The 15107-nt window shown below is 38.1% G+C and overlaps 1 protein-coding gene across 6 annotated transcripts in view; it reads left to right on the top strand.

Annotated features, from left to right (window-relative positions):
• nalcn (sodium leak channel, non-selective) overlaps positions 1-15107 on the top strand; it is a 67241-nt gene that overhangs the window by 22815 nt on the left and 29319 nt on the right. For all 6 annotated transcript variants that reach the window (XM_008328245.3, XM_025063629.1, XM_025063628.1 and 3 more), the window contains 3 exons: positions 1602-1793; positions 3116-3253; positions 4052-4126. In XM_008328245.3, coding sequence (XP_008326467.1) covers positions 1602-1793; positions 3116-3253; positions 4052-4126 — 405 coding nt within the window. The remainder of the gene's footprint in view (positions 1-1601; positions 1794-3115; positions 3254-4051; positions 4127-15107) is intronic.

Genomic DNA, 15107 nt, shown 5'->3' with positions numbered 1-15107 from the left:
CTAATTTCAAACAAGTCTAAAAGGTGTCTCTCCCAAAAAATGCTTTTTCATCTCAGGCTAATTTTCATGCTGGTGATAACTGATTATCGTCCAATTTCTCTGTATTGGAATTAGAATCCCATCTGTAGCCAAATGTCATGTCTAAATGTTAGCATTGCAAACTGCACACTAACTAACACAGTTTCAAGAAATAAAAAGGAAACAAAAGTGAAGAAAACAAACAATTTTAGTCCCTAACACAGAAAAGATTGTTAAATATTATCAAAAAAATAAATTTTCTGATTATATAAAATAATTTATTAAAAAATGTTTCATTGTTAGCAGACTTTTCTGAGCCAGACTGCAGATCTCCGTCATAATTGCATTGCATCGTTTTGCATCATTAGCTCCGGACCTCAGGTCTCGTTAAGAATTTGTATGACTACTGTGTACGTAATTTGTCTGCACATCAGATGGAAGCAGTTACAGTTAGCAGTTAGTCTATGTATGTGGTTCAAAATGACATTTTCTTTTTACGATTTATTTAAAGACTGATCTAAGCTAAAATTGTTGCTGCATTATCCCTCCCAGACTGACTTAACCATTAAAGGTCATTTCTGTGGCTCTTCTGCAAATCGTGTTGCAGTAGAGGCACCACTGACCACCTCAGGTTGGTTAACCTGAATTACCTGAGTTATTCAGTTACAGTACTATGTAGCATGTATGAAGTATTCTTGTATGAATTATAAAAATTGCCCTGTCTTGTTTCATGACTTTTTATGGGAGTAAACTTTCTTTTTTGTCAAATGTGACTAATAACAAAGTCATCAATGCTGGACAATAACGGTGTCACTCTGTTTTTACACTATAATGAGAAAGTGTTGCAGCCATTGTCAGCTCCCACTGCTGCAGTTCTGTGTACTGTTGGTGTAAAATACTCCTGAACTTCAGTGTAGGGTATTTATGTGTTGCATATTCATCACCTCCCTGGTGCGTAAACAGAACAAAACAAAGATAAGCAGATTTTTTTGTTGTTGTCTTATTCTAATGATTAATATTCTTTTTTTTGGCCAGGTTTTGGGTGTGAACCCACTCTCTCTCATGGTTTCACTCTTTCTCTCAGAGCTTGTTATAAAATGGCTGTTAGTCCTCATGGTCTGTGAGGAGCAGAAGCTGGAGTGTCTTCCCATCCCATCTGTCATCATGCTGTGACTGTGATATTGTATTTGGATACTGTGGTTTACCCTTTTAGCTCTGCTTCCGTCTTGCCTTCTCATTTTTAGCCGTACTTTGGAGAGTGAGGTATGGCCGTTCAAATAGACTTTAGAAGCCTTCACCTGCGACTCTGTGCACTTTGGTCATTAGTCACTCTGGGGATTTTTGATCAAACCCTGGCCAAACTGCATTACCTTTGGGAACTTCAAGTCACCATAAGCAATTATGGGTCAAGCTAGAGGATGTAGAACACAGTAACTGCACCTTTACCGCTGGTCAAGATCAATAGTTCCACTTCTAAAATCAATGTGTAATCAATGAACCTCTCTCACTAAGTGTGTTTGCTTCCATATATATATTTCTATATTTCAAAAGAGCTAAAATCATTATCCTCTTCTCCCCTCCAGGTTCTACGTGTGGTACGTTTGATTAAGATTTCGCCCGCGCTGGAGGATTTTGTCTATAAGATCTTTGGTCCAGGTAAAAAACTGGGCAGCCTGGTGGTTTTCACAGCCAGCCTTCTAATCGTCATGTCAGCAATCAGCCTCCAGATGTTCTGTTTCGTGGAGGAGTTGGACCGTTTTACCACATTCCCCAGGGTGAGAAACTTATCAAACTTCAACACCTCTTTATAAAAAAGAACAATATGAATAATTCTAAAAAGCTAAAATTTTATAAAGGAATATTATTGCGTGGTGGATTTGAAACACAAATGATATCAGGTTTTAATAACGCTTGTAACAGTCGACTGATGACTTGGAACTATTTTTTTTTTAAAGAACAATGTCTTGTCTTTTATTATTGGCAACAACACTTGGCTTACGAGCAAACGTAAGACAAAACAATTTTGTGAGCTGTAAGAAGTTAGCAGTTTTCTTTGTTTTATTTAAGTTACCAGGAATAGTCTAAACATATAAGCTTAGACTAAGCTTATAAGACTCTTAAACTGCAGATGTAGCCAAAAACAGCAAAAACTACTGCATAACAGCAAAATCATTTTTTGAAAGCCAAAACCATGCTAAAAGAAACTTAGCCAAAAATGATCCAATTGTAGGCAAGATATAAGTCTTTGCCAAAAGACAAGATATATGGCAAAGACATATATCTTATCTTGTTTGGCAAACATTGAATGAAAAGAAATACACTTATTTACCAAAAATTACTCAAATTGATTGTCATAAAGAGCTAAATGGTATTCATAAAAAGAGCAAAGGCAAAACTAGTTGTTAACACACATGTAACTAAAACATTTCCCAAAAACTGGAGACTAGCCTTTATTGCTAATTGATTGTCAGAACATAGCTGGTAGAGGTTAGAGGCCTAGATAGCTGAAATGTAAACAGGATAATCTTAAGCCTCAGAAATGACCAGAAGCTAATTTCCTGCTGTCGACCTGTATAGTGTGTGAACCCTGTTATAAACCAAAGGAAAGCCAGTGTATGTTGTGTTAGCATTCTCGCCTTCTTTTTGCTGTCATTACAACATAAGCCTCACACAGATGCTGTGTGCATGCATAAACAGCACACATCAGAGTTAATGCTGTCTGACAGTCTCCCCTGTGAGCAGACCTGCTGCTGGGTTTATCTTTATCTGCAGTGACTAGGACACAGAAGCAGGTAGGGGAAGGAGTCTGCTGTCTGGAGGTCAGATTCCACAGAGCAGGTGCAGGAAGTGCCACTTGACTCCAGGGGCCAGTGTGGTTGCAGCTGTCTGCTTTAGCACCGTCACCTGACCTCCAGTAAGGAGATGAGATGGCAGCACAACAGAGAGGGAAAGAAAATGGATGTGTGCTTCCTCTTCCCTACATCAAGATAGAGTCAGAGTGGTGTTTGTGCCTCAGTCGTCTCCTTTGTTTTCACTTCCATACCTTCTAGCTTGTGTATCTCTAACACCTTCTTATCTTGTTCTTCCTTCCTTGTAGGCATTCATGTCCATGTTCCAGATCCTGACCCAGGAGGGCTGGATAGATGTAATGGACCAGACCCTGGTAGCAGTGGGTCACATGTGGGCTCCAGTTGTGGCCATTTACTTTATCCTCTACCATCTGTTCGCTACACTGGTGAGTGCAGTGTCCAGTATTAATAAGAGACAGGACCTCTTTTTTATACAGCCTACGGTAGTGTTTGGCTAGTTTTTACTGATGTCTGCTAACTTTTATCTGTCAGAAAAGTTGTACTCATTAATTTCTACAGTTTAATATTATACTAATACATTTAGATTAATATTCTTAATTTGACTCTCTTTTTATTTACATATTATAACTATATGAATATATAATATATATATGAACATTTTCTTAAAACTGTTTTTTTCCTCAAACTATTTATATCGGGCTCTGCGTTAACTATTGTCATCCTAAATTATAGTATAGTATTCATTATAAATTATACCATTACATTATTAGATCTGGCCTCTGTTCCTCTGCAGTGTAGTCCTGTTCATGTTCAGTTCAAACTCTTGGACAATAGAAGCGGGAAGAAGGAAGTAGTGTGGAGAACACATGAAGTGTTTTCATAATGCGTTCAATTAGTGCCTAAAAATCTTTCAGTGTTCCCTCAAGTGCTACATCTAATCACAGTTAATCAGACTTTCAGGCGTAATAAGTGCTGACATTTTGGCCCTTCGATACGGAGAGCAATCAGGCAGCACAGACAGTCTCAGGATGACTCACACCGCAACTCAGACAGACACTGTGTCTTCAAGGACAGGAGCAGCAAATGCAATTACAGGGCAGTTTTTAAAGGAAGAGTTTTATTTTTACTCTTTGTTATTATTGGGGCATGTGAGACATTAATATAGAACTGTGTGCTAAAGCTCGGCATGTGTTCTTTCTCCTCTCGTCCTGATGCGTGTGTAGATTCTGCTCAGTCTCTTTGTGGCTGTGATTTTGGACAATCTGGAGCTGGATGAAGATCTGAAGAAGCTCAAACAGGTGAGAAGCTTATAAAAATTATGTTATGTTATGTAATATGTTATATAGCATTTATTAAAAATATTTTCTATATTTGAAGGTATAAATTAATATTGGATACATTGTGATGTGCCAGTGAACAAATGGTAAATCTCAGTGTTTGGGTTTTGCTCAACAATTTCATGTAAGATTATTTGTAGTTAATGTAAATTTGAGATTTTTATTTCAGTATAAGTTAAAACCATGTTTGACATTTACATTTCTTATGAGATTACATTTCTCTAATTTGTGACATTTTAAGGTTATGATAAACAAGAGCTGACATGACATAATCAGGGAAAGACAACAGTCCTATTGTCATCAAAGTGGTTTCAGTTCAGTCTCTGTGTTTAAACAGGCCCCAAACTGTGGCTGTCAAACCTCAAAGGTCTTTCTTTTCTAATGTGAATTAAGGATGACTTTTTACCACTCACTTCTTCAGGGAAAATCAAAGTGGTTAATCCACAGCTCAGGCTAATCCACCCTTTGACCATGGGCTAATTGTGGCCCTTTAACAGGTTTGATGGCCATTAACTTTAATGAAACCAATTAATCATAATTGTAGTCACGGGTCATGCTCCCAAAAGCACAGATGGTAAAAGAAGGTTTAATTAAAGCAAGTTTTTTTCAAACTTATTGTTAGGTTGTTATTTTTTCTTATGTTATCTGACATAAGTTGTTTACATTTAAATTTTACTCAAACCCCTCTTCTTATATGCTTGTATTTTCTTCTATTAGTGAGTTGCACATTGTTAGTGTACGTGGTTCCACAAAAGTGCTGGTGGGTGAGGGTCACAGTTTGAGAAACATGCTGCTCAAATGTTCTAAATCTGTCCTGGAAACCATTACTTCACCATGATGTTCATACAATAACAATATAATAATTAATCACAGCAAAAAGCAACAACTTAATTGTATTTACTATATTTTAACTTTTGACTATTATATTTTTGTTTCCCATATCGATTCATTTGTGCTGCGGCCTTGAGGTTGGGACTCGATTTCTGTTCCTGTTTCTTGACGACATAAGCAACAAAAAATTAGAACATGTGTTTTAAAATCTGGATTGTTTCCTAAACATTTTCCGTTGTTACTCTGAGAAGAACAAGTGGGTCGAATGTTTGCCCACACATGGGTTGGACTATATAATTCTCACCTTTTAGAGATTTCTCCAAACTAGAGGACTGTGTGAGTGGGCAATTATGTTAAAAAAGCCAAGTCCTATTGTGTGAGGAAGCTGGCACTTAACACACACACACACACACACACACACACACATTCAACAGGGTTGAGCTGTTAGTCACTCCAGTACCCAGCAGGTGAACATTAATAAGCAGTTTCTTCAGTGTCGCTGCAGATAAACATCTGCTTGTAACTGGATTTTAAAGAAACCACTAGGAAATCTGAGGAGAAAAGCAGTTTTCTGAACCAAAATGAAGCAAATACAACATAAACAGTTTTAGAATGAACTAATGTGTGCGTTGGTGAACATGTCCATGTTTGTGATAGACGTAACTCGCACGCCCACACTCCCACAGGCTCTCATAAACATTGTGTGTGCTCACAGCTGGCTGGCATGTCTCAGCCTGCCTGGACATGTTATTTCCCACCTACAGCTGAGTGATTAGGTGCATTGACTGTAAAATTGCCTATTTTACAAGTGCTTCAATCACTGATACATGGGTTGACTATAAATAGAGCGTAGATGGCGGCGGCCCCCGTCCCCCGCGCAAGAACGCGTCTCCGTACGTGTCATCTCAGCCCATCGACGTGTCCAACCTTTCTATAAGAAATCCACACGTAGGCTGAAGAAGATGAGAAACCAATTACCGTGTGTGTGATGAGTCTTTCACGCCTGCTGTTTGATGAATGACCCCATTGAGTCGGTGATGTTTGTTACTAATGTAAGCATGTGTGCCTGGTCCAGTCTCTGAGTGAGAGAAATGTCCAGAACACAGAAAGAAGAATTATATTTATTTTCAGAATAAACACATTTTGTGCACAGACTAGACATCAATCAACATTTAGAGAATTCAGATTTTACTAAATTGTCCCTTGTCTGCTCAAAAACATGCTTAAAAAACCTACAAGTTAAATTTCACTAAACATTATTTAGTAGCCCAATTTGCTACTGGTGTAAATGACAACATAAACGGTGCTGGACTTAGTTGTGGTAGTGGAACCTTTTCCTATGGCTGTAAGTGCATCATTGGCTTCATCGTCATTTGATGTGCGAAGATGTGAAAATTTATATGAGGATTTTTTTTAAGAAAGATTTGTTACTTCCTTGAAGAAGGATCAGTTGATATATTGAAAGGAAACCAGGTCTTTTTCATAACATCTAAGTAAATCTGATCCGGTACTCTCAGTACCAGAGCGCATTACCTTCCCGACCCTTTCTGCTGTACAACATCCAGAGCGACATCTCGATGTAGTCCGCTGAAGTCTGGGTCAAAACTGCATTGAGCTCCACATTAGCAGGTTGTTGCTCAGTCCTGGTCAGCGTTGCCTGCTGCTCCGTTGAAGGCTTTCTTTCACAGTTGGTTGAGCACACAGATAAGCTGCTTTAGAAATAATGGAACAACAAATTGAACCTGATCAATTTACTCAAAGAAAGAATTCATTCATTATTATTTTGAAGTCAAACAAGACGTGTGTGTGTCTTACAGCAGTAACACTCAACTAGTGGCCCCCTGGCCAAATCTGGCCCACTGAAATGTCCAAACTGGCCCGCAACAGTGTACATCAAATCATAATATTAGATAAAATATTTTTATTTCAATTTATTTGAGGATCTGGCCCAGAAAGTTTCGCTCCAAAAAAAAAATCAGACCCTCCATCAAATATAGTTGGCGACTCCTGCTTTACAGTGTAGTGTGCATTAACCAGTCGTTGGTCTATATGAGTGATATTTGACCAAGCAGTTTAACTACACTTGCTTTACTTTTGAATACTGAGTTATTAGACATTTTGTCGTACATCTCTGCTCCAGCTCTGTTCCCTGTCATCTTGCTCAGTCTTTTGATGACATTGTGTTTTGCTTCAGTCTCTGAAATACTTCAAGCAGGTGTGTGTGCTGTGTGTTTGTGGTAAAATGGTTGCAGGTGTGCCTGGCGGTGTTTGTGTGTGTGTGTGTTTATGTTGCGTACGTGTCCCACTGAAATGGAAATACACACGTGCAGTGGAGCAGTGTGTGATAAGACCCACCTGCACAGGGACATTATGCATGAAGGCACTGTATCTGTCTTCATGTTATTTTCTCCTCCTACAATATATTGAGAAGTGTTTACCCTCTCACCTTAACACAAGGATAACAATAAGTCGCGTAATGTTGCAGCATCCATGCAGGGATATCCCAATGTCACATTGTTACAAAAAAAAAACCACCCTTGGATAATTGCTACTTCAGAGTATCACAAATTCAATTTAAGTTTTCAATAACTTCAATTTCCTATTTAAGACATATTTTAAAACTTTTTTAATGCATTTTGAGACAGATTAAATGACATGATCGTAGCACAGTAGGCTAAAGGGTGTTAAATTTAATTAAAAAAATAGCTAAATTGGGTAAGACTGTTATGTGCTAAGGGTTTGTAGTAGTTTTAAGTAAATAAAAATTAAGAAAAAAGTTACAGAATTATCCATATGCTGTATTATGAAAATGTAAAATGTTTTTTACCATTTATAGTTAATATTTAATCTATTCTGGCATAAAGTTTGTACAGACATTGCCAAAAAAAAAACCTCAAAAGAAACAACAACAATAAGACACCAGTTCTCAAATCTTTATTCCTTGTGTACAATATAATCAACCCTATTCAGTCAGGCAAAGTTTTTGTGTGACCCATCTTGGGAAATAAGTCTACTTAGAACAGTAATAGGCCAGCAGCAATCTCTTTTCAAAATAGCCTGGTGAGTCATAGTGTACAAAAGAATGCACACCTTAGAGGCCATATGGCCAATTTGGTTGCTGGTACGTACAGAACTACATCACAATCTAGGCTGAGAATAGAAGTGATGCCGTTAACAACAGCAACTGTGTCAGACTGCAAACATAAACATAAAACTTTCCTGAAAGGCTGTTCTTAAGCAGCTCTACCTTGAGTCTCCGTTTAATGAAGTAAGTGGCAATATTTCTTAAACCTCCCACACATTCACTTTAATATGTTCCATTATGAGCTGCATTGTGCTCAGTGGAGCATTGATGAAGTAGATCAGTGCGGATGTAAATGGATGCAGTGCCTTTTGGTTGTCATCGTGTTGTCAGCCGAGGTCATTTGTATTTACAGCCATTAGTTTGTGCTTTTTGTGTACTTTCCCTTCACTCTTTATTTTTCCCCCTCTTTTTTATGGATTAAGAAAATGTATGTGATTATTTTTGGGATACACATTATTTTTTTCCACTCACACAATGACATTAATGACCAGACTAAAAATTTCGATTTTTTTTTTTAAGAAATACATTTATTTTAGCATTTGGCTACACTGGGATGTGAAATAAGATATAAAGTCTGAATATATTATCAAAGAAATCAAATCTTCACCTCCGGTCACTGAATAGAAAGCATTGGTGTTAGTTGATACATTTATCAATTGTTATTCACCAAAGCAGTTAAACTTTAAAATCTCCTAAGTTTGAAGGCATAACTGTGTCTGTGGCCAATAATATTCCATTTGATCATCATATTACCCCGATCTTCTTCAGGCCAGATTTTTGATGACAACAACTTCTAGCTGTCAGTTTCGCCAGACCATTTGTCTCAATTTGGCTTTCCAAGTTTCAGGTCTGAGATGTCAGGGTCACTCTGATCAAGTGAAGAAGCCTGAGGTTTAGCATGCTCTTGGTTTGGTCTGCTACCGGTCAGTGAAATGAAACTTGACATTGCATACACAAGGAGATTATTTACTTCCACCACACAGACAAAAAAAGGTACATTTTGTATCTTGTTTTTCTGTAAAAATAACATTTTGCTTTAGTTTTTTCACTTTTTTAAACGTCTGCTTCTCCCTCTTTAACATTTTTCCAAATACGGTCCTCGTAACTCATCCACCAGCCCTGAAGACCTGTCTGATTGCGCTCATATCTACAAATATACACCAGAAACGCCAGACTAAGTGTGTAGGCAAAGCACACACAGATTTATTGCTGCTGACAATTCACAATTGCACACAAGCACACATGCACACATTATCCTCATCACTCCTGCCCGTGGGGGTAAACACCTTTTTTTTTCTATTTAGTCTATATCTACAGGCACAGGATCATTTTTTTTCCCTTCTTTCCCTGCATCCTTCTGCAGGGAATTCTGTGTGTCTGCAGAAATAATTTGTTTGACGTGGATGTACCATCAATCTTTGTGATCTCAAAGCTCACTGACCTGTGGCACCATTAATGAAGCCGGAACAGTAACGGGCAGCAGCAACATCAACATCAACACACTTGTATTTCAAATGACATGCCCATTGATCGGTTGTTTTTTTTCTGCCTTTGAATAACAATTATTTCTGTCTCCTATAAAACGTATTACAATGGGGGAGTAAAATCTATAACAAAATTTAAAATCCAATTAGGATTGGTTTGTTATTGTCCCTCGTTACATTTTGTCTCTTTTGAGATCCATGAAGTGCAAATTTGAGTTTAAACCTGGCAAATTGTGTGCTATATCATTATTAAAGCTCAGTTCATCGGAACAGAAACACACCTTAGAGACTGTTGTGTGTGTGTGTCCTTTGGTGGAGGTGGGTTTTCCACTTCCTGCCTTTACTTGTGTTTTCCTCAGCTGTCTAACCTCTTCCGCTCCCAGATGTCGTTCTAATAAAGTTTTTAGGCGAACCTAATTTCACGCAATAAATGCATTTTCCTAATCAACACTGATGAGCGGTGCATACGCTAACGCATGCGCACGTGTGTCCCATTAGGACATGCCTGCTAGTTTTGTGCTCCATGCTCATCAGCCTGATGGAATAAAGTGGTTGTTGATCAGCTGCAGCCCTGCTTTCTCTTCTCTGCACTAATTATAAATGATCATTCTGAGTGAATGTGTATTCCTCGTTTCATGCCTGCTGTTGTTGCTGCATATGCATGTGTATTAGGGCCCCGACCAATAAATTTCATTCTAATTAATTACTCCGATGGGTTATCAGTGTGTCCAAAACCTTGAAATCATGTAGAGGAGAAAAGAGACCAAAGATGTTTAGTCAACTTAATCGTGTAAGTTGTTGTTATGAAGAGTGCCTTTAATGTATAACATAAATAAGTTAATAGGTGATAATAGTATAATATCTTAAATATAATTTAAATTTTTATTTTGAAATATACATTTCTGCATATCTAATATGTTAACACAAGCGAATGGTGAAAAGCCTTCATAATAACTGTTTCGAATGAACTAATAAATTAGCTCAGTGTGAGTTAAAGAAATTGAAATGTAAAAATTATCATCTAAAAAACTAATAAACGCACAGAAAAATACATTTCTGAATTTTTCTTTATGTGCAATCCTGTGTGTTTCAGTCATCATTAGGCGTTACATCAGCTGTGTCCCCAGTGTACTGCCCATTGTGGTTAGAAGTACTTTTTTTTTTTTCCTTCTGTTCACTGGCTCAGTCACCATCTTCCCCTACCTGCTCTCTCCCTCCTGCACGTTCATTATCAGTGCTGTTGAAACAAGAAAATCAATCAATTTCACTCGTACTGTATTCTGAAGTTGAAGCACTCCACAGCTCATTATTTCACACAATACAAAATGAAGTAGTAATGGAGGAGGCTGGTGGATAGAGAGGCCACTGTTGGAGCACAGCTGATGATGGGAGAGTAAAAGTGCAGGTGGAAGAAAAACAGCAAGAAGATGAAAAGCTGCAGCTCTACTTCCATCCACAATGGCTTCGTTATAATGTGTGTACGTGAGCATGTGCAGAAAGCTCCGGAACAGCTGTGAATGTAACACAGCACACGCTCGCAACCTGTCTTTGAAGTCCTCTGTGTTTGATTTGTCAATTTTGTGACAGGTAAAAATAAAAGTACAGACAGTTTGAATATGCTTTTAAACCAGCCCACCATTTGAACTTCTGTTTTCAACATCAGATTTTTTTTTTACATTTAGAAAAGACAAAAAATGTTTTCTTTTGAGACCATCATAATTAATATGTTAATCTTTTCGGGAAGAACTACTGCACAGTATCAGCTGGAGCTGAAAATCGCTGTGCAAGTTATTTCAAAGAAATAACCCCAAAATTGCTTATAGACAAAAATTGACCAAAAACTGTAACTTCACCTTAGGGTTGCTAAATGCTAACTACATATCAATTGAAACTTTCAAAAAAGTTACTTGCTTTTATACATATACAAAACAAAGATAAACAAAAAAACCCATAAAGATTCACCAGATATTTTATTATTCTTATATGTGAGGATGACAGTGAATGAACCCTGAATTGCTCCTGTTTTTCTCTTTAAACAGAACATGTTTACCTTAGCACATGCCAGTGCATATGTTAAATGACACCTTTGCAAACCAATTTAACATTTTCAATGAGGGCAAACCTGAATGTGACTTCTTTGGTGTATTTTTATGTAGTGAACTACATGTATTTGTGCCTTATTTTGAGGTGGGGTGAATAATACTGGACTGGACTGTTAATTCTTAAGAACCTCTCCAATCATTTGTCCTCAACAAACACTGAGAGGGACACATGCAGCGGACGTGATGTGTCCTAGCAGTAATCAGATTGCTGCCTCCATTGTGTCATGGCTTGTCAAAGTTAGTGTAGAGAGAGGCAGGCAGTGGCAGTGTGTGGTCATCAGCCGTATTGTCTCTGACTACATGTCGAATATTTGTCAGTTCAAATCTGCCATATACCCTGAAAGCCATAGAATAAAGAGTGGGAGGGTGAAAAAGGGGGAGGAGTGAACATTATAGGTGGGAGTATGTCACAATAAGGACATTTTTTCTCATGTTGGTCAAATAGCTGCTACAGTCGAACAATGTTCCAAAGGGACGTAACATTTTTCAGTAGGTTCATCTTCATGCGTAGACGATTTCATGTACCCAACCATATTTAACTAATTTACAGTAACATAGAGGGCAACTGGATTCTCTTGGTTTCTTGACGTTTCAACTCTCATCCTAGAGGCATCTTCAGTTCTGAGGGAGAACTGAAAACTGCTTTAGATAAAATGACCTGAATGACTGAGAACCTACATAGACATGTTCATTAATGTTCATCATAAACTGTATCTAATCTAAACCAACAACACTAACCACATCTTATGATTCAAAGTCAATCAAATGAATGGTAGAGTAAATGTATTCTAGGACTTAACCTCGGCTTTCATTTAATTTACTAAGTTAACCACAACACTGTCTTCTTTTCAAGTAAGTTAATGCAATAAGGACCTTTGTGGATTTAGTGAAGGAGAAGAAAGGCGAGGGAGACAGTGAGCAGAGAATAAAAGAGTGTTTCCCCCTGGAGGAAACCCATACAATGTGTTCCTGTCTATTGAATGTCACCTTCACTTTTTCACTGGGAGACATCCCAGGCAGGCCGCGTTTGACGCTTAAATGAGCATACATGGGATAAATAAAAAGAAAGTGGAAATATGTTCCCAATGTATTTATTCATTTTTTATTCTGCAATCACTCTTAGATCAGATGCAGAGGAAAATATGTCAAGGGGACTGAAATTTGGAATGGAATGAAATAAATAAAAAGGAATGTTGTATTCCTCATTAAAACCACAATCTGAACTTGAAGGCACCCCGTTGGATGCTGTGTAATTTTGGATTTGGAGCTAATGGTATTAATATTACTTTGCACTTGTTTTGGGCGTGGGTAGCTATTTGAGGTTTATGGTCTGTGTGGCTTTACAGTGGCTCTATAGCATGGCTCATTACCCAGCAAATGAGAGGAGAGGGTGACCCTGCTAACTCACTCTCACTTATTCTACCCCTGGGTTTTTACAGCTGGACTGGACCAAGGCCAGGGGACTCCGAGACTTCGTATGATGTGAGAGAGCTGTGCAAAAACACCAGAGTCACTGCTGTGAATACAAATAATTAACAGTGCTGAATGAGGAAGTGTTGTGTTGTGATGTACTGTCCTACGGTCACACACTCTGTTGCCACCTGGTCAATGGCAGGATCTGTCTGAATGGTGAAATACATGACTGATGACTGTACAGTACTAACATCCTCCTAGGCAGTTCGTGAGAGTGTGTGGTGGTGTGCGTGGGCAGCAGCAGTTTTGTAGGCGGGCTGTTCATCATTTCCCTATTGTTCCACAGGCAGTACGTTTGTGTGCCTTGAAGGTACTTCACCAGTACTGCTCAGAGACATTACTCTGTAGATGAGCCACGAGAGACAAGTGTTCCTGATTGGATTTATGCTTAAATTGCCAACATAAGCAGGAGGTTCAACAAAGAGTAGGGGTGCCAGTCATTCCTAGCTCTCAGGCACAAAAGCATTAATAGCTAGCCAGTGACATTATAATGAAGAGGTGTTGTATTGTGGAGTTTTGACATTGACATTTTCAGGTGCAGTGTGATTTTATAATTTATTTTGAAACTCTTTTGAAGTGTAGCTTATTAATAGCAAGACAACATAGCATCACTGTTTTTTTTTCTTCAGTCTACACCACCATATACTATTTCAGTCTAGTCAAAAATTGCATTGTTTGGATGCAGCCACTCAGGTGTGGAAATCTATAACCTTAGGCCACAAGTCTGCAGTGTTCAGATACTCATTTAAAAATAGGTCTTGAACTATTGACTCTTAAGATTGTGTGTACCCTGTATGGACTTGATGATCCTGTTCTACATTGGTGCTGTGCTATATGTTACCATTTTTGAAATAACATGTAGGATATAAGAAATGGCCCTCTCTGACTTGTTGCAATATTGACATTGTTCATCATACACACTAAAACCTTTTAACTGGCCCATTGTGACCCAAGAGCATTTCAAACTCTCAACCCCACTGTGGCCCCAATGGTCAGGGCTTTTTTTTTTTGTCTTGGTCAGAAAAGATGTGGAGAACCCAGTTGTGAGGCTCCGTGGCTCAGCAGAGCCTGAAATTGACTTGAATGGAAGGAGAAGCAGTTGCAGGTCACCTGGATGGGTCTCAAGGCAAAACACATTATTCTCGCTTCCACTCTTCCACCACTGTACACTAAATCTCACCTGTGGAGAGTGATAGAGTAATTTTAAATTATCAACCACTGACAATGACACATACTTAAAGAGAGACAATCACTGCTATACAGACATTTATGCACACATGTTTAGTCTTGCCCAAATGCTTGCCCTTCTTTTATGCATGCTTGGATTCATGTTTATTCTCTTGCCATTAATGTACCTTTATTCTTACTTTATACTTTTTATGTTCATTACAAGCCCTTTGGTTTTTGATTCTAACTTTTTGTATGCCTTATTGAGTGCACATCAAAAATCCTTTAGTCATAAATGAGATTATTATTTTTATTTTTTTACATAATAAATTAATTCTGGAATATTGACACTTATTTGAGCCATTTTGCTTTGGTGTGAGAAACATTTGGCTGCAAACTCACCCCCATGTTCAACACCTACTGTTGTTAGCTGGTGGTGGATAACGTGGGTTTCCATAGGTTTTTCACTGAAAACAGATGCTAATGATAACAGTGAGACTTACCCATATCACAGTTAGACAGGCGATCCATTGTTGTTGTGGAGAAAAAAAAATTATATATAGTATATATACGTTTCAGAATTCACACTGATACAGTGGAAATTTCCATTAATTTAAAAGTAACATGCATCTGGTGACCAAAAATCAATCTGAATGTTCCTGAGCTCCTTGTGTACTTTATTGATCCCCATCTAGAAAGCCCAATACCGTGTGTCTGGTTAATGGTGATCTGTAGCAGGTTGTGTGTACTGACTGCAGCTGAACATTAAACACTGTAGCCTTATATTTGTCATTAAATAG

Source organism: Cynoglossus semilaevis, chromosome 16 (genome assembly GCF_000523025.1).
Source record: "Cynoglossus semilaevis isolate Cse_v1.0 chromosome 16, Cse_v1.0, whole genome shotgun sequence".
Lineage (NCBI taxonomy): Eukaryota > Metazoa > Chordata > Actinopteri > Pleuronectiformes > Cynoglossidae > Cynoglossus > Cynoglossus semilaevis.
The sequence above is the reverse complement of the archived record's forward strand: the minus strand, read 5'-3'. Positions and strand labels throughout refer to the sequence as shown.